We start from the raw sequence: 18,184 nt of genomic DNA on the forward strand, positions 1-18,184 counted from the left end.
GAAGGTTACCCTGGTTTGTAGTAAAGCCAAAGCTGCAAATTATTTTTCTAGGAGATTTCTTATACTAAACTACATAATACCTACAAATGACCTAGCAGCAGTAGGTAGTTGGTGGGCCTCCCACAAGAACCCAACCCACCCACAAGAAGTCTTAAACTCAAGGCGCTCAAAATGCATATATGATGATAATAAAAGTGGTTAGAAGATCAGCAGAGGAACAACATGGGAGACACAGGTTAACTAACAACCAAGATATTCTTTCCTACAGGACCCTCTTGTTTAAATAGTAATCAAGAGAAAAATGTAAGAGGGAAACATTCATGGGAGAAAAGTCCCCTAAACTCCAATTTAAAGGAGATACTTTCCCATGCCTGTGATTTGGTTATGTGGAGATAGACAGAATTGTGGATTTCAGATAGCTGCTAGGAGCTTCCCACCCTACCCCCATACACTTTCTCTTACCTTCTCATGGTCCAGAATCAGAGGCACCATAACAGGGCCCTGATGTGAAAATCCTAGAGCTGACCTCCACAGCTAAAATCAGTTGTCTCAGAATAAAGGGTAGATCCAAGGACTTATATGACATGGCCAACTTTTAAGAAAAATGGTTAATTACTCAATGAAGACACAGCATTATGACCATTTTAAAAACTGAATCTCTCATTTAAAGTGTGGGTTAAAATGATGATAACTAAAGGATTATGCTTTTGGTGATGCCAAATATTAGAAAATTATTTTCCCTTTTTTTTGAGAGGAAATTGATACTACTCAGTCCAATGCAATGTACAAGTAAGAAATGCATGAAAGTAGAAAGATTTCACCAACAGATTGTCAGATTTAATGACTCATGCAGAAAACTAGAAAGAGAATTTAATGAGGGGATCAGAGTAGGTTGAAGCAGTACAGAACTCCCAGCTCTATTCAGAAACATTATGGAGAGGATATCCTGAGACCAATACTGTCGCCCTTTTGGGAAAGAAATGAGGTGGAGGGATGGGGTAGGGGAGTGGGGACAATACAGTAACATGGGACTTCAAGGAAAAGGCACCCTGGGGTTGTTTTACTCAGAAACCATTCCTATCTCTAGTACAGAAGGTTCTCTAAGAATCTGATGATTACTTATAGCATAGGAGTGTAATGTTTTAACGCGGGAAAATGTTTGACCTTTGCTGCAGCTTCTTATTCAATTTCTCTTTTGTTGTTGTCATGACAGACGAACCAAACTCCTGGGGTTCTCCCTCTGCCACCTCCACAGGTCTGCCGGAAGTAGTGGCTTCCCTTGAAGACATAATCTCACCATTATCTTCATCGCATCTAGCCCCACCCTCTGACCCTTCCCACCAGATAAGCCCAGACCCAACATGGGATATCAAAAGGGAACACGAAGTTAGAAAACCAAAGGAGCTTTCAGCTAACGGCCAGAAGAAGAAAAGATTAGGGGAACAAAGGGAAAGATCAGCTAGTCCTAAGAAGGTTGATAGGTCAAAGCATGAAGAGACATCCAACAAAGGATTGTCTGAGTGCAAATCCAAGAAAACCGAGGGTGGCAGGCCCCCCTTGGAGAGTAAAGTGATTGGACAGATCACTGTCACCGAAGTGGGAGCAGGGGAGACGATGTACGCTGGAACCAATGATGAACAACGTGGGAGGTCCAAGGCCGCTGACACAAACAGAGGCGGATCTCTCGGGAGGAAAGAGGATCTCAGAGCTTTGGGTCCAACAGAAAAGAAGGCCGCAGCAGCTCCTGATCACGGCCAGCTCGAATCACTCGGTGCTACAAAGGCATATGGTAGCAATAGCTGCAGCCCGTACGCAAGTGATGTGGACCACAGCCGGCGGGAGCCTGACGGGAAACATAGCGAGTTCCCAAGGAAGGGACACTTCCATTCCAGTAGTGCTCGCAATACCACCACCACAACTCGCAAGGCAACTGTCTCACCAGGACCTTGGAAAATCCCGGGTTCTGATAAGTTACCTACTGTACTGAAATCGGACACTTCAGCCACGAGCAGATAAGCGATGCAGCTGTTGCCCTCCATTTCACATCAACACAGAACATTCTTCTTGGGTTCTGTCTCACAATGTTTTAATTTATTTTCACTGTCACACATACATCCATGAGACATCAAGGCCTGGAAGCATCAACACAGAACCATATTCCATGAGGATATGCAGAGCATCCAGTAAGTCTGAGCAGTTTATAGTCAACGTGGAGATTAAAAACTGATCCGAAGGTCCCCCATTCCATTTTAGGGACTTGGGCAGCTATGGAAGAACCAAAATATCCTAAAGTACAATTGGAGAAAGACAGTGCAGTGTAGCTTTAGTATTTTTCCCCCGCTGCATGAAGGATTTGGGTGTCATTACAAACTTTATATCAAGAAACTGGACAAGCAATCACAAACTGGAATATCGCCTTAAAAATCAAACTGCACGGAGCAAGCTGAAACTAAGAAAAAGATTCTATCTTTTAACTGAGCTAAAGTGTTGTAAATAAATTGTTCTCAACGTATCTAGACAGGGGTTAAAGGGTTTCTTTGAAACATTCAGAACTGTGCACCCATGACATATTTCCATGGTACACACCTTGGGACAGTCCACACCTGGTACTAGCAGCCTCATTCACTGTGGGCTTCAGAACGACGAGGAAATTGAGTAAATTTAATTGGTGTGATGCCATTTTTACTGCCATTTTGTGAACAAATCCTATTTCTGTACATTTAGGGGAAGGGGAACAGAAGGGGAACCAGGTCATGTTTCAGACAATTATGTCCTGGAAAACAATTTGCCACAAGTTAGAATTTGGTGACTTAGCTCACAGATTAGAACTGGTTGTTGTCTGAAGTGTAAATTTTACACCCACAGGACAGAATCTAATGATTATCAAGAGTGGAGAAGCTGCAGTTCCTTACAAAAAAGGCTTTCCTATCCTCTCTTAGTAGCAGAGACAGATATCTTTCTTACTAGCGGTGCTATAGTTCACTGTTTTTATTGCCTTCTGTTAGGCTATCTTTCTATTTCTTCTAATTTACTTTGAAAGAGCAGATGTTTGCAAAATAGTCCAGCTTATGTTATTGGGGCTTCAATGCCTTCCAAGTATAAAAAGCCATCGTTATGACCAATTTGTTTTCACTAAAAGACATTTTATCGTTCCTTTCTGCCTCTAAGCTTTCTTTTTCTCCTTCTTTGGTTTCTCTTGGATCTACTTTTGTCTCAAACCCTTAGTCGAGTCTACATTTTTTTCATGCATGTCTAGACCCTTACATTACTCTTCACGGAAGATTGATTTCCTAGCAAGATTCTTAAGACACCATTTTCTGCCTTGATTTTTTTGTAATTAAAATTAAAAAAGTAACCACTGATAAATTTGCCATGGATAATCACTTCATGAATACATGTGTGAAAAGTCAACATAGAGGCTTCTAAAAGCACCAAAAAAAGCCCTTTCTTTTTAATGTGCTCTGCTCAAAAGAGGCTTCAGTCCATTGTAAGTTACTTCAATAGCATCCTTTCCACTAGTACCATGCTTTACAGGAGCTCAGATGCAAATAAGCCACACTTCCTTACCATCTACAAATCTGCAGTCAAAGAAGTAACATAGGGAGATCAGTTTCATCAGTCTGAATCCAAAGAGTGACCTCACTTGATTGATTCTTTGGCATGTGTTCCTCTGTGTGTGTATGTCTCTTTTTGTCTCTCGCTGTATATTTCTCCCTCTATGTCCCTCTGTCTGTCTTTCTCTCTCTCCCCTCTTCTCTTCTCCCTCCTCTTTACCTCTCTACTCTTTCTCTTACTCCATCCCTCATTCTTTTCCCCCTGCTTTTCTCTACTTCTCACTCTCTTTTTCTCCCTCCCTCTGTCCCAGGCACTGCATTATCTTACCCTACCACAGTTTATTTTCATCTAACATGGGGTTGAGTTCTTAGATGGAAAGAGATGGTGGTTGAAAGTCTCAAATGAAGGATTTTGCAGCTTTCAAACCAATATTCAAAAAAAAAAAAGAAAAAAGACAAACTCCATTCATCATAAAAAAAAGCACAAACACATGTAGTGGTTTATACAATTTTGGTTTAATTTCAATTAGTCTTTCTCCCCTGGACTAGAAATCCAATATAGTTTGCCATTAATTTATTGAATCTGGTTTTGGACAATGCTTCTGTAGTGTAGCTGCACGTCCCGGTACTGTATCCTCTGACCTTTATTTTCCATGTGTTAAAAGAAATGAGAAACAACCTGAGATTACGCTTGCATAAACTCTAATTTGCACAGTTCACAGCTACTACTTGTGCAGCAATTGCTTTATGCGGCTGTAATCGATAACCTGTGAAGACAGCACATCATCTAAACCCCATTCCAAATAATATTTCTGTGTAGTGTTAGCTGTGAATTTACCCTGTACAGCTGTATCTCTATAAATATAATTCCATGTATTAATAGTCACAGAAAGGCTGTAAGTGAGCAACTATTTTTATGAAACGCACCACTATGGATAAATTAACTTTTACAGAAATCTTGTTTACTGTATGATATTCTAAAACACTGTCAAATAAAATATATATCCAAAATCCTTTTTCCCAACTGTATATGCTGTGTGTTGATTTAGAAAGCTTGATTACTAAAATATAAGCCCTCTGAGTTTATGGGTATAAAATATGTAATCTCAATGCACCAAACAGAATTCATCTGAGACTTGAACCTAAATGCGGCAACATAAAATCAGGAAATAGAGGCTTTAAAAAAAAATTTAAACAAGCTGAACAGGCTCTCCATGGCTGACATCATGTGGCTAGTGCCTAGAAATTCACTTTATCATGGATCACTTACCTATATATTTCCCAATTCTTTTGACCTGGTCTATCTGATGCCCTATCCTAAGATGTTCACATAGAAGCTAACTATAACATTGCCTCACTTAGCACCAATACAGATGAAAATTAATGGCTCGTGGGCTTTGGCAATTTTCATGTGGCTACTTTGTTCGTGATCCTCTACAGTGATCGTTGGTAGGAGAGGAGGGGCCTGGAGTCCAGTCCCAGGACATAAATCTGTGGAGGTAGACCCACTCTCTCCGTGTAGATTGGCAATTCATTTGTAACTTAGAGTGGTAGAGAGTATCTTTGGGCACCAAGAGCTTAAGTAATTTGCCAGTCTGTGGTTATGTGGTTAGGATGTGTCAGGACCAGGACTTTATACCAGGTCTTCCTGACTCCAAACCTGACTGCTCCCTATCTACTATATCCTAATGTCTCTTACTTAGAACATAGATTTGGAGCCTAAAGAGACCTTAGATATGTTCTAAGGGTTTAGAACCCCCTTATTTTGCAGATGGAGAAACTGAGAACAAAAGAAAGGGTAAAGAGAGGATTGGATACAGTATGCAAGAATAGAATCCCTCCCCCTGAGCAGTACTGAAACTCAACCCTATTCTTTCCCACAGTATCTTCAGTCATCCTGAGGGGTATCTTATCTCAAAATTTTAATTCGTTTTTATTTTAAAAATATTCATAGATATAGATACACACATTTATAGCATAGAGCACTTTATGGAGAGAGAAAAATGGGGTAAAATTTTCTAAAAATCAAAAAAACATAACAAAGTGTTGACTTTAAAAGGTTGAAAACCAGGCCAGCCAACCGAAACTCACCCTTCATCAGAAACACATTCACCTTTCAAAGAATGGACAGTGTGAGTATCAGAAATGGGCAGCAGCAGGGTGACATTCGTGATTACAGTGACCTGCAGACATTAGTTCTGACCATGAGGTGGTCAGCCTACTGAGTCCTAAGTTTATCCTGTGTACTTTGGGGTACCAATTAAATATTCTTGAACAATAAATTGACATTAAATCACTGTTCAGCTTTCAGGGATCTTGAGAAAAGCTTAAGGTCATTGGACTTATCCCTCACACTGCCACCTGGACATGGATACAGGCATCCAAAAATGTACCACTACCTTATGTGTACTTTGACATCTACAAAGTTTCAGATAGTCTTTTTATTTTATGGAACAGTCTCCTGAAAAGTTTAGTGTTCACCCACAAGAGCTTAAGGAAGCCACCACTGACAGCAATGCAATTCATTTATGCAAAAGGTAATGTGTCTGTCCCTCTCAGTGTGTCTGTGTCGGCCTCTTGACCTATCTCTGTCAGAATCTCGCTGAGAATGACTTTGTCTCCCATTTCTCAGAATTCCTCTGTAAGGTATAGGATCCAAACACAAAACCAACTCCTCTTCAATGAGTTACTTTCTGAAAGTATTATCTTCCCCCAAAATATATTCCACTGTGAGATTCCAGTCTCTTATTGACTCATGTACATGTATTGACTCATAACATCCAATTCAAAAAGGCCTTACTCTATTCCAGGCACTAGTGCTAAGGTAATAAAAATAAAAGTTTCCCAAACTCAAGGAGGTTTCATATGATGACTTTAGTATGATGGACAAAAGGGTGTGGGAAAAAGGGAAAACCTTGCTGACCCTTTAATGAACTCAAGATATTGCCCTTGTGATGTCACTAGTCCTCAAGAACGAAGGGTGAACAACAGCCACAACAACACACTCACTGTGTGACAAGTAGGAGAAACTAGTGTGGAGACTAGTGGAGAATTTTGTAGTCCTTGACTTGTAATTTCATCTAGTGTGAAGCTCCCTATATTAATATCAGTGTCCCATCTGCAATTTATAGTCTTTTAAAGTTGTGTGGGGTGGGGCAGCTAGGTGGGACAGTGAATAGAACACTGGCTCTGGAGTCAGGAGGACCTGAGTTCAAATCCAGCCTCAGACACTTAACACAAAACTAGCCATGTGACCTTGGGCAAATCACTTAACCCCAATTTCCCTGCCCTTCCCCCTCCAAAAAGAAAAAATTTAAAAATAAAGTTATGTGGGGCACAGAGAGCTTAAATGACTCACCCATGATCACGCAGCTAGTAGCTGTATGGGGCAAGACATTAAACAGGTCTTTTTGGCTCAGTGCATGCTGCCTCTAGTGGGGAGGATCAGAGGGAAATTGGTTACATGGCCAGCATTTAGACTTGGAAAGAAGTGGAAGTTCATTTCTCTAGAGACTAAGAAATTGAGGCCGATTCGGGGCACTTTTTAAATTCCAGATGCTTTTAGAAAAGACATGAGCCAATTTACTCTTTTACTCCCAGTGAGGTTATTAAAGCAACCTGCTGATTTGTCTACTAAAACATTACAAAGGTACCTGCTGTAAAACTTTGGTTCTATACTTTGAGGGTATTTGCTTCCTTAGAGTCTTTTTGTTTAATGGACTTTTTGATGACAAACATTTAGCAAACAGAGAAGTTTATGGGGGGAAAATCATCAGTATATGAACGCTGGTGTTGAAATGAGATAAAGTGGCACATAGGCACAGTGGATAGAGCACTAGGTTTGGAGTCAGGAGGACTCGAGTTCAAATCCAACCTCAAACTACTTACTAGCTGAGTGACCCAGGGCAAGTCACTTAACCTTGTTTGCCTCAGTTCCTTATCTGTCAAATGAGCTGGAGAAGGAAATGGCAAATGTTTGCCAAGAAAACCCCAAATAGGGTTGCGAAGAGTGGGACACAATTGAAAATGACTGAACAACAACCAAGTGGAATCAGATGAGATTCCTCCAAGGTAAAGGCCATGATGACCCTTTTTGCCTTCATGGGGTTTGGGGCAAGGGGGTCTGATTTCATCAGGAGCACCTATATACTACCTCTGCTTCTCCACCAGCTGCCCCAGAAGAGTAGCAGCAGGCCAGAACTGACCTAGATGCAGCATCCTCCTGACTGAGAAGGACCAGGGGGAAGCTCCCCACTCCCCCTACCCCCACAGGTGAGAGGGAAGAAGTTCCCACATTCCTGACACAGCGGTCCTAGAGGGGGAGTCAGATTGCTTCTTACTGCCTACTGACACTTTCACACTGTCTTTACCACCACAACTCAGCAATCTCACTGCCTTTGAAGGTCAGAGTTATCAAAATTTTCCACCCAGTCCAGACCACAATGACTATTGTAAACCAGCCCCCAGATCATTCTCCCTCTTTCTCAAAGAGCTTAGCCCCTGACTCACCATCTTCTCTCCTTCCCAACTTCTGCCCTTACACTACTTAGCATTAAAATCCACATATGGTACTCCTTCAAATTCCCTAATCCTCCAGTTCCTCAGTCTCTTCAGTCCCATGACTTACTCCTTTACCTTAGCCACCCATAGAAATGGCTAGACACTGAATCTCACCACTACCTCCCATTGTTCCACTTTCTTAATTTAAAACTCTAACACTGCTTTATCTGATCATAAACTCCCATCATTCAATTCCTCCCCATGCCTCGTCATCCCTCCTATCCTTTCTAAACCCAGTTTTTGCCCTCATTAATTCCAATCCGGTACTATCTTAGACCATTATCCATCTTCTGCCTTAGCTCTCCAACATGACCCAGTTCAACTGTACACTGCCTTCTAATCTTTCTTTTACCTCCTTGTTCTATTGCTGCTCACATCTCGCCAGTTCTCAGCCTTGTATTTCTCCTACTGTGGACCTCCCTTGCTCCCCACTCATTTTGAGCTGCTAAAGTGAACTAAAGGAAGACTTGAATGATATTATCCAATTTTCACCAGATCCTTGCTGAAGTAATGTAAGCCTTTTATTCCTCCCTTATTCCCTATCTCAACTTCCCACAAAATCTTTTCAAAACCTACTCACATCAAGCCTCCCATACATCCCTTTCTTCCTCTTTCTCAGCAAGAGACTTCAGCTCTTACTTCACTGAGGCTGTTTGACATAAACTCCCTCTTCCTTACTCTTCATCTCAAGACCTCTTGACGTCATCTTCCATTCACCTGTCCATTCCCTCAGTCTCTGAAAAAGAGGTTACTTTTCTCTACCAAGAACGATCTCTCTATCCTTGATCTCATCCCTTCCCATCTTCTCCAATATATGAGGTGCTCCATTATCCCTTCTCTCAAATATTCAACCTGCCACCTCCTTCTCTATTGTCGGCAGTCATGCCTAAGTCTTCCCATCCTAAAAAAATCCTTCATTATACCCCGTCATCCCCTCCAGCTACATATACAAATAAATAAATATGAAATGTAAATGAAGTAATAAAAAGTGTCTTTCTTTGTATCCCCTCAATTAGCACAGTGCCTGGCTTATAGTAGGAGCTCAATTAATGCTTGTTGACTAATTGATATCTTGAGGGAGAAAGGGGCCAGTAGAAGTAAGGAGCAGGATAGTATAGTCACAAGCCTTCTGCTGGCTTGGATGAGTTCTTTAGAATTTGTTTCCTAGTATACTTGGACTAAGGAAAATAGGGACTAAAAAAACATAGTGTCAAAACTCCCAGGGATACTGGCTTGCCTTTCTTTTAGGGACACCCTTCCATTAAAAAAAAATGGAAGCACTAATTTCAGAGGAACTATAACCTTTTACTAAAGAGAGAAACATTGTTTCTGTAACTTGAGGAATTACACCAGCCCACCTAGGAAATAATAAATAGCTTCTCCTAGGTTTCAGATTCTAAACCATTTCAGACTGTAGAATTGATTGGAATTATGATTATCTAGTCATCTATTTCCTCTCAAAATGCCCAACACCTCTGCCCCAACTCCCCTGTCACAGAGCATCAAATTGCCTCAATACTCACTTCTTTAAGGTGTTAGCCCTTCAAAGTATATCACAACTGACAACAGGGAAATGCCTTCAAATTCTAGGACCCAGAAGTCTAAGAGGAAGTTAACAGTTTCACACATACTTAGGGACAGCCAAACCGACCATGGTGCCAAAATCAGCATAAGGAAAGGTAAATAAAATGCAAAGATAACTTCTTAGTGAGTTGAATTGGATGGCATGGTATGGTATAATAGAAGGAACACTGAATTTGGAGTCTGAAAACCTGAATTCAAATCCCAGTTCTATTACCTTAGGCAAGTCTCTATTTCTCTAATCCTCAGTTTCCTCATCTGCAAGATGGATAGGGAATAACTAGATGGACTTAAGGAGAATTTAAAAGGATCAAGAAAAAAGGAACTGAAGAAACCAATTCAGGGAGAAGTACTTCAGAAAAAGGTGGTTGGAAAGTTAAGGTAAATTAAGAAAACATAATTAGAACAAACTGATGAGCAAATTGTTGGGTAGTGAATTGTTGGGTGGGGTAAATCAATGAAACAACTAAGAGGTTGGTTCAAGAAAGGGACAGAAAGATACAGTTGTGAAGTTGTTGAAACTTAAAAAAGGAAGTTGGGTGTGACTGTCAAGTTATTAGAATAGGATTATGCTGTAAAAGTCTCAAAGGAGATGCTTATGCATGGGAAATAAACACCCATAAGTATTTCAAAATAAAAGGAGCTAAACATTTCAATATAATTATGGAGAGCAGGCTCAAGTGTGAAGAGTCTTGAATTGAGTGTGCAAAGTTTCTGGTTCTACAACAGCCAAGTATAAGCTAATCTCCTAAAAAGAGGAGAATAGACTCAAAAAATATAATTCTAGGTTATCAGGAGCAAGAAAGAGTTCCTTCAAAAAAAGAAACACACGGAAGCAGGGCTTCAATGGGGTCCATTGAAAATTGACCTTTGGGAGGAGGTTGTAGAGTAGAAAAATGTTACCGATGAAAAAGAAAAAAGAATAAACGTTCTTTAAATGCCTTCTATATGCTAGGCACTAGGCTAAGCACTTTACAAAATTTGTCTCATTTGATAAAAGGGAAGGAAAAGAACCAGCGCACACTTGGAGCTAAAAAACAAATTTGAAACTCTTCCTAAAGAGGAAGTAGATACCCTGAGCAGGAAACAGTTCCTTGGCCTTCAAAGAACGATACAGCAGAACTGCAAGATTGTCCAATAAAGGTCAAAGTAAGAGGTAAAGAATAACGGTTGATCGGTCATTACATGGCACACAGCTACTGGAAGCAGGTATTCGTTGATCTGATAGCAAGAGAGACATTTGAAAGTAGAAAGAGATTTTGAAAGGAAGACAAATCTCTCACAACTCTGTGAGTTAGGCACTGTTATTGTCCCCATTTTACAGCAGCAAAATGAGGGTAAGTGACTTATTCACAGTTACACAGCTGGCAAGTGTCTGAGCATGGATTTGAACTCAGGTCTGATTGTCTCCAGGCACACCCTCTATCTACTGAATCACTTCACTACCTCTAGACAGCACCTGTTGTTTTACCAAGATATGTTTCTGAGATATAATAGATAACCTCTTAAGAGATATGAAAACAGACTATTGCCACCACTAGTGATTCATATGGGCACAGATGATAATGCTCAAAGGAACATAGAAATTTCACTGAAGATTATAAAGTCTTAGGCAGGAAAACGGAGACTTCAGGAAAACAAGTTGTGATTTTCTCACTGCTGTCCATTACAAGCAAAGGATACAGGAGAGCAAAAGAAGAAGGATCTGGACAGAGAGCTTAAAAAATGTCATCTGAGATGGGATTTGGCTTTCTAGCTTACAGCTTAAAATATAGTGATGACAGGCTCCTGGCTAGAGATAGGATGCACCTGTAATAGGCTAGTAAGAATGCATTGACCAATATGTAATCTTGCAAATCTAATCAGAGAAGTTTTAAACTAAAAAGGGAGGATTGAAAAAAAATGTATTATATGTGTGTGTATGTATATATGTTCATGTGTGTCTGTGTATATATGTGTACATACATACATATACATACACACACATATAGCCTTTGAGCAAGACAGCAAAAAGGGGATCTATAATGAAGAAAGAATGGCAACTGAGATGCCCAAAAGTTCTGAAAAACAAATTCCAAGAATGAAAGTCATTAGTAAAATCTATTGCCTTAAATATCTGTAAACAAAACTCCAAAGTTTGTGTAAGCAAGAAGCAAATAAAAAGAAACCGTAATGCAATGGGAAAAATTTGACCAATTCAGTTAGCAGCAAGACTTGGATTAAATCTATATGTTTTAGGTCAAAGAGTAGGGTCAAGAGACTGAATCAACAAAGCAAATTTTTTTAAAAACAAAAACCTTTTATTAAAATAGAGGAATGGTGTTCATCATGGTTAACAAGTTGTCCTTGGGGCCAGGAAGAACTGAGTTCAAGTCTAATGTCTCACACCCTTATATAAGGGCTGTGTGACCCTAAGCAAGTCCTTTCATTTCTCAGTGCTCTAAGCTAGAAGTATCAAACTGAAATAGACAAGGGTCACTAAACCCTAGGATAAGGATCCCACATATTGACTTGGTTTTAAAATGTAATATATTACATATTTTGGTTTATTTTGTTAAATATTTCCCAATTACATTTTAATCTGTTTCTGGCCACACCAAAGAATGTTGTGGGCCTTGGGCTACACGTTTGACAAGTTTGCCAAGCTGAATTAGTAAATGGAGTTTCTTCATCTCAGAGATTGGTGTACCAATGAAATATAAGGTCCATTCCCCATGCCTGTTAAATGGAATGGGGAAATCTTTATTGAGTACTTACTATGTGCCAAACACTGTACCTAAGTACTGAGAATTCTAAAAGAAAGGCAACATAGATCCTGCTTTCAAGAACCTTATATTCTAATTGAGGGATACAACACAAATATTTCAGCTAAAGGGTGGATGGCAAAGCCCAAATGTCCTTAGGGTACAATTAGATAACAGATACTAATGTCTGAAAGGCTGTGGGTCATATGGTAGCTGATAGGGCCCATTGGTCTTTAGTTTCCAGGGGCAGGGAAGATGGTAAGGCCTAATAGTCTTCCATCTTATAAAAAGGATGATAGTGGTTTCTTGCTTAACAAAGTGGTCATGAACACCCATGTGCTTCTTGTGGTCAGTAGCCTGGAGGTGCCCACCCACACTGCCATTAGAAAGAGAACATTTCTGGTGGGATATGAATAGGAGGCAGGCTGAAGCCACTGAGAAAAAGGATTCCATGGCAAGCTGATTTCCTTTGTCCTAAATAAACATGAACTTTCAGCTATACTCAGATGCAGCTCTCTAAGTCCTAGGTATATTAGGATATACCAAGTTTGATAACAATAGTCCACATAGGAATAAAAAAAGTCCATCAAGTGCAAAGAGCTATGCCTCTTTCCTGAGACCGGTTTATATGGGATTCAACATAAAATTCCTTTACTTTTCTTCATTCCAGTTATCTAGGAGTAATGGTTACCCAAGTGCTTGAAATCACACAAACTAACTAGGCCCTTAGGGCCCAAGGCCTAGTTAAAATGACTCACACCTAAGACAGTCTCTCCCTTAGTCTTGGGCAGGGCTGAGATCACACTTTATGCCTGTGAATAGGAAGGACTCAGACTTTAGTTCTAGGTAACTAACAGATAAAACACCTGGAGGAAATAGCCAATAAAGGACATTCCAAACAGCCAAAACCACAAACCATTTCCTAAATTCAGAACACCTCTGATGCAGCCAACATCAGAATTCCACAGAGGAGCCAGAGGCAAATTGAAGATAACACTAGAAGAACAGTAAGCATCATCAAAAAGCACTTAAAGGGCGTGTCTGCTCTAAAATTTGTCCAATATATCTGGAAATAGCATCCAAGGGTTTACAGTCTTCTTCCTCACAACTGGGATGCTTCTCCTTTCTTTACCACTCATTCCTTAATTCCTAGTCCCTTGGTTACCACTTCTCCATCCCTGGAACATTCATTCCAGTGTTTGGCATAGTGCCTGGTGCATAGTAGGGACTTAATGAGTGTTTGCTGTCTGACTTACTAACTGAACTATAGCAGAGTGAAAACATGCTTCTAACCCAGCATGTAATAATCCTCAAATTCCTTTGGAGATCCAGTGCCCACTCCCTGACTTTTACCCATGGGTTGAACAGAATTACCCAGCTGGGCAAATCTTCCTTCCACTCACGGTGGCCCTTAACTCTATTGTGTAGGGTCATTTATGCTTTCCCACTATTTCTCACTCAGTGACGAAGCCCACCTTTCCTTTCAGGGAAATCATTTGCCCAAATCATCCAAGGGAGAAGGTGAATGTGAGGATGACAGAAGTATTTTGAAATTTTACCAGGGATAAGATGCATATATCTAGAGCTTTCTATCCCTAGTATATAAATCTCAAAACAACAGGTGAGGGATGAAAACATTTTCATAAAGCCACAATGAGGTCATGGTGAGCAATAATTCATCCTCCTCATCCATCCCTTCATCCCTGTAGCTGGCATTAAAAAGGTATTCTGATGAAAAGTTCTTATTATTACTGATAATAATAATAATAGCATTTATATTTTGCTTTAAGGTTTACAGAGCCCTTTACAAATATTTCAAAACCCTGGGACACAGCTGATATTTTTATCCCCATTTCACAGTTGCGGAAAATGAGACAGAGGTTAAATGACTTGCTTCATTTTGGGATCCCATATTTAACCTGAATAGGGTCCTTTGTCCAGCAGAGTTCCTAAATGTCTGAATGTGCTTCACACCCAATAAACTCAATTAGGCAATCTGCTTTTCAATCTGAAGATTAAAAAAAAGATCTGATTTGGAAAGGTTGGTCCCATCCCTGACAGAATTTAAATTTCATAAAATTAAAATACAAGGGAGTTGATAAAGCTAGGAGAAAGCTTTAGGGCCAAAGACCCCCACCACCTCTTTCCTTCCTCTTATCTTTTAATTTCCTAACTATAGTGCTAAAGGGCTCTCTGCCAATCTCCCTCATATCAGTGCCATGTGTTAATGAACAGCTCAATAACGCCTGCCTATACAAAGCCTCCCATCTCCACATCCACCCAGCGGAAGCCACTGTCAAGGAGGCCCCCCCCTAGTGGAGCAGACTCTCTAGGTCTCCATCACAGAGGAGATGGCAGGCCAGATTCAACATGTATAGAAAGAGTCAGTGCAAGTGGAATCACCCAACTTCTGGTCCCTGTCCTCTTCCTGAACACCATCTCCAGTGGCTTGAATTTCTGAGGCAACAAAATCAAATTAGCATTGGGACCCAACACCCCTCACAACATCCTTCTCCAACCTTCCATGTGGCTTTCATAGTCACAGAATCTTAGAATTGGAGGACTCTAGGGACCTTCAGCAGCTATTTAATCTGATCCGAACACAAAAGGACTTCCTATGATAACATACCTAACAAATCATTGTTTCTCTTCTCCTCAAAGACCTCCAAGAAAGAGGAACCTACCATCATTCCAGGCAGGTCGTTCCACTTTGGGGTAGCTCTAATGGCTAGAAAGTTCTTAACATCAGGCCTGAGTTTTCCTCTCTTGCTGTGTGGCCCAGTTAGCCGGAGGGCCCAAGGCTTGAGTAGAACAAGTACTCAAGAATATGGCTTTTGGAGGGCCCAAGGCTTGAGTGGAACAAGTACTCAAGAATACGGCTTTGAATAGATATACTTTATTTAGAACAAACAAACTGGCTAAAGGATATATAGTAGCACTATATATTAAGAAAGTATGTTTATGATAAAAAAAAATACAAGAGCTAGAGAGGGAAACATTGTAGAGGCCATTTGGGCGAAGATCAAGTTTTTATTCATATCTATATTTTTATGCCATCTGCCATTTCCAAATATTTCTCTATTCCCCTTCCCCCTACAGTCAATTTTTTATGACAAAGAATAAAAAAAGAAAAAAAAATTGAAAAAGTCTGATATTTTCTGAGATGCTTCCTATCCATCATCTCCCACCTCTGTAAAAAGTGCCTTCTCAGATTTCTTATTTTACTTTTGGCTTTAGCTGTTTTGTTTTTTATTGTTCTTTCCATTTATGTTGTTATAATAATTGTATATATTGTTTTCCTGGATATGCTTAGTTTATTTTGTATCAGTCTATAAAAAAATCTTAAGTTTCTTCATATTCATAATTTCTTATTACACAGTAACATTCCATTATGCTGCTATATCACAACTTGCTTGGCCATTCACCATTCAACAGACCCCTACTATATTTCCAGTTCTTTTCTACTATAAAAAATTACAACACAGTATTTCATTCTAGTATCTCTTACCCAAAACCATCTTCTAAACCTCTTTAAAAAAACAAGGGCACCGGCTAGGTGGTACAGTGAATAGAGCACTGGCCCTGGAGTCAGGAGGACCTGAATTCAAATTAGGCCTCAGACACTTGATACACTCACTAGCCGTGTGATCTTGGGCAAGTCACTTAACCCCAGCTGCCCTTCCTCCCCTTCCAAAAAAGCAAAAACAAACAAAAAACAAGGGCACTGCTATCCAGCTTTGAGGAGGAGTGGTATCTTACTTTCCATCACCCCAAATATCCAGTCAGTTGCCAAATCCTGTCATTTCTACCTTTAGAACATCTCTTAAACCTGTGGCCTTTCTCAAGGACACAGCCACAACCCTAGTTCAGGCCCTGATCACCTCTTGGACTAGCTCATGGCAGCAAAGTGGCAGGTGAACATATAGGAAAGATGGCCAGGGAATTTCGAAGGTAAAGTGAAAGTATGGCTGATGTCTGGTGAAATAGTGGAGCTGGGGAGGCAATGACTGGTCAGAAGAGAAGAACCTTGTGGCTGAAGTTCCAGAAATGAAGCATTAAAACCTGCTGTCCATGTTCTCTGGTCCAAGCAGGTTGGTGGCTATCAAGAGGACAGAAAGTAAAGAAAGGAATGCTGGGAAGAAGAACAGTGTGGGCATGTATGACCTCTGAACCTTCTACATAGTGATGATAATTGAATCCTTGGCGAGTGTATAAAAATTATCCAGAGAGACAGACAGACAGACAGAGAGACAGAGAGAGACAGAGACAGAGAGACAGAAACAGAGAGAGACAGAGAGAGTGTGTGTGTAGAGAAAAAGAAAAAAAGCAGAACCATACTTAGAGAACAGATGACCCAAATGGTTGTCCAGCAAAGGAGACTGGGGAGAATCAGGTGGAGAACCACCAGAGAGCAGCATCACAAAATAATTGAGAAAGGAAAAGTTGTCCAGGAAAGTATTACATTACATTGCTACTGGAAAAGCCATAGCTTTGACTATACGAACCTTTGTCAGGAAAGTGATGTCTCTGCTTTTTAGTATGCTGTCCAAATGTGTCATAGCTTTCCTTCCAAGGAGCAAGCATCTTTTAATTTCATGGCTGGTCACCATCTACACTGATCTTTGAACCCAAGAATATATAATCTGACATTGCTTCCATTTCTTCTTACTCTATTTGTCAGGGAATGATGGGACCAGTTACCATGATTTTAGGAGTCATCAGAGACTTTACTATCTCTTACTCTGACCCCCACTCCCACCCCCATCTAATCTGTTTAATCTGTTGCCAAGACCTGTCCATTTCATCTTCACAATATCTCTAGTATACACTGCCTTTTCTCCTCTGACACTAACACCACTTCTAGTGTGGGCCTTCATCTCTATATGCCTGGACTATTGCAATTGCCTGCTGGTGGGTCTGCCTGCCACAAGTCTCTCCCCATACCAAACCATCCTCTGTTTAATCAGCAATATGATTTTCCTAAAGCACAGGTCCAACCATGTCACACCCCTCCTCAAAAACCCCAGGATATCCCTATCGCCTCTGGGATCAAATACAAAATGCTCTATTTGGCATTCAAAGCCCTTCATAATTAGTGTCCTCATACCTTTCCAGTCTTCTTATACCTTACTCTCTAACACATACTCTGATCCAGTAACACTGGCCTCCTGGCTGTTCCATGAACAAGACATTCCAGCTCCCATCTCTAGACATTTTCTCTGGCTGTCACCCAAGCATAGAAAGCTTTCCCTACTATACTCCTACTGCTGACCACCTGGTTTTCTCCAAGTCCCAACTAAAATTCCATCTTTTACCAGAAGACTTCCCCTCTGAATTCTAGTGCCTTCTCTCTGTTAATTATTTCCTATGAATTCTGTATATAGTTTAATTTTTATCTATTTTCAGATTGTCTACCCAATTAGATTATAAAGTTCTTGATGGCAGGGACTGTCTTTTGCCCATTTTATACCCTCTCAGACTTGGTGGGTGCCTGAAACCACTTGAGTTACTCAACCCTGATGACTGACTGACCAGATGGGTTTCCAGATGGAGACAAGGGGAACTTCCTCCATAGAAGCTAAGTATAACTGTATCCTTGTTGTATATCTTTGTTGTGGCAGAGCAGAGTAAACCTTCTCCTTTGTTAAATGTTTGGTGTCTTGTGAGTTTCATTCCAGCATCCAATGTGCCCTAAAAAAAGGCACTACACCTACAACAAAGGTCAAGAGGAAATAGCATGAGATA

At 40.4% G+C, this 18,184-nt stretch overlaps 1 protein-coding gene across 1 annotated transcript in view; it reads left to right on the top strand.

Annotated features, from left to right (window-relative positions):
- The window catches only part of LOC138175883 (membrane-associated guanylate kinase, WW and PDZ domain-containing protein 2), a 1,727,565-nt gene extending 1,723,000 nt beyond the window's left edge, over positions 1-4,565 (top strand). Inside the window, exon 22 of the mRNA XM_069106526.1 lies at positions 1,214-4,565. Within this exon, the coding sequence (XP_068962627.1) occupies positions 1,214-2,016 (803 nt within the window). The 3' untranslated portion in view covers positions 2,017-4,565. The remainder of the gene's footprint in view (positions 1-1,213) is intronic.
- Positions 4,566-18,184: the final 13,619 nt, after the last annotated feature.

This window comes from Petaurus breviceps, unplaced genomic scaffold (genome assembly GCF_028583685.1).
Source record: "Petaurus breviceps papuanus isolate PSGF00001 unplaced genomic scaffold, PetGlider_PUasm1.0 79, whole genome shotgun sequence".
NCBI lineage: Eukaryota > Metazoa > Chordata > Mammalia > Diprotodontia > Petauridae > Petaurus > Petaurus breviceps.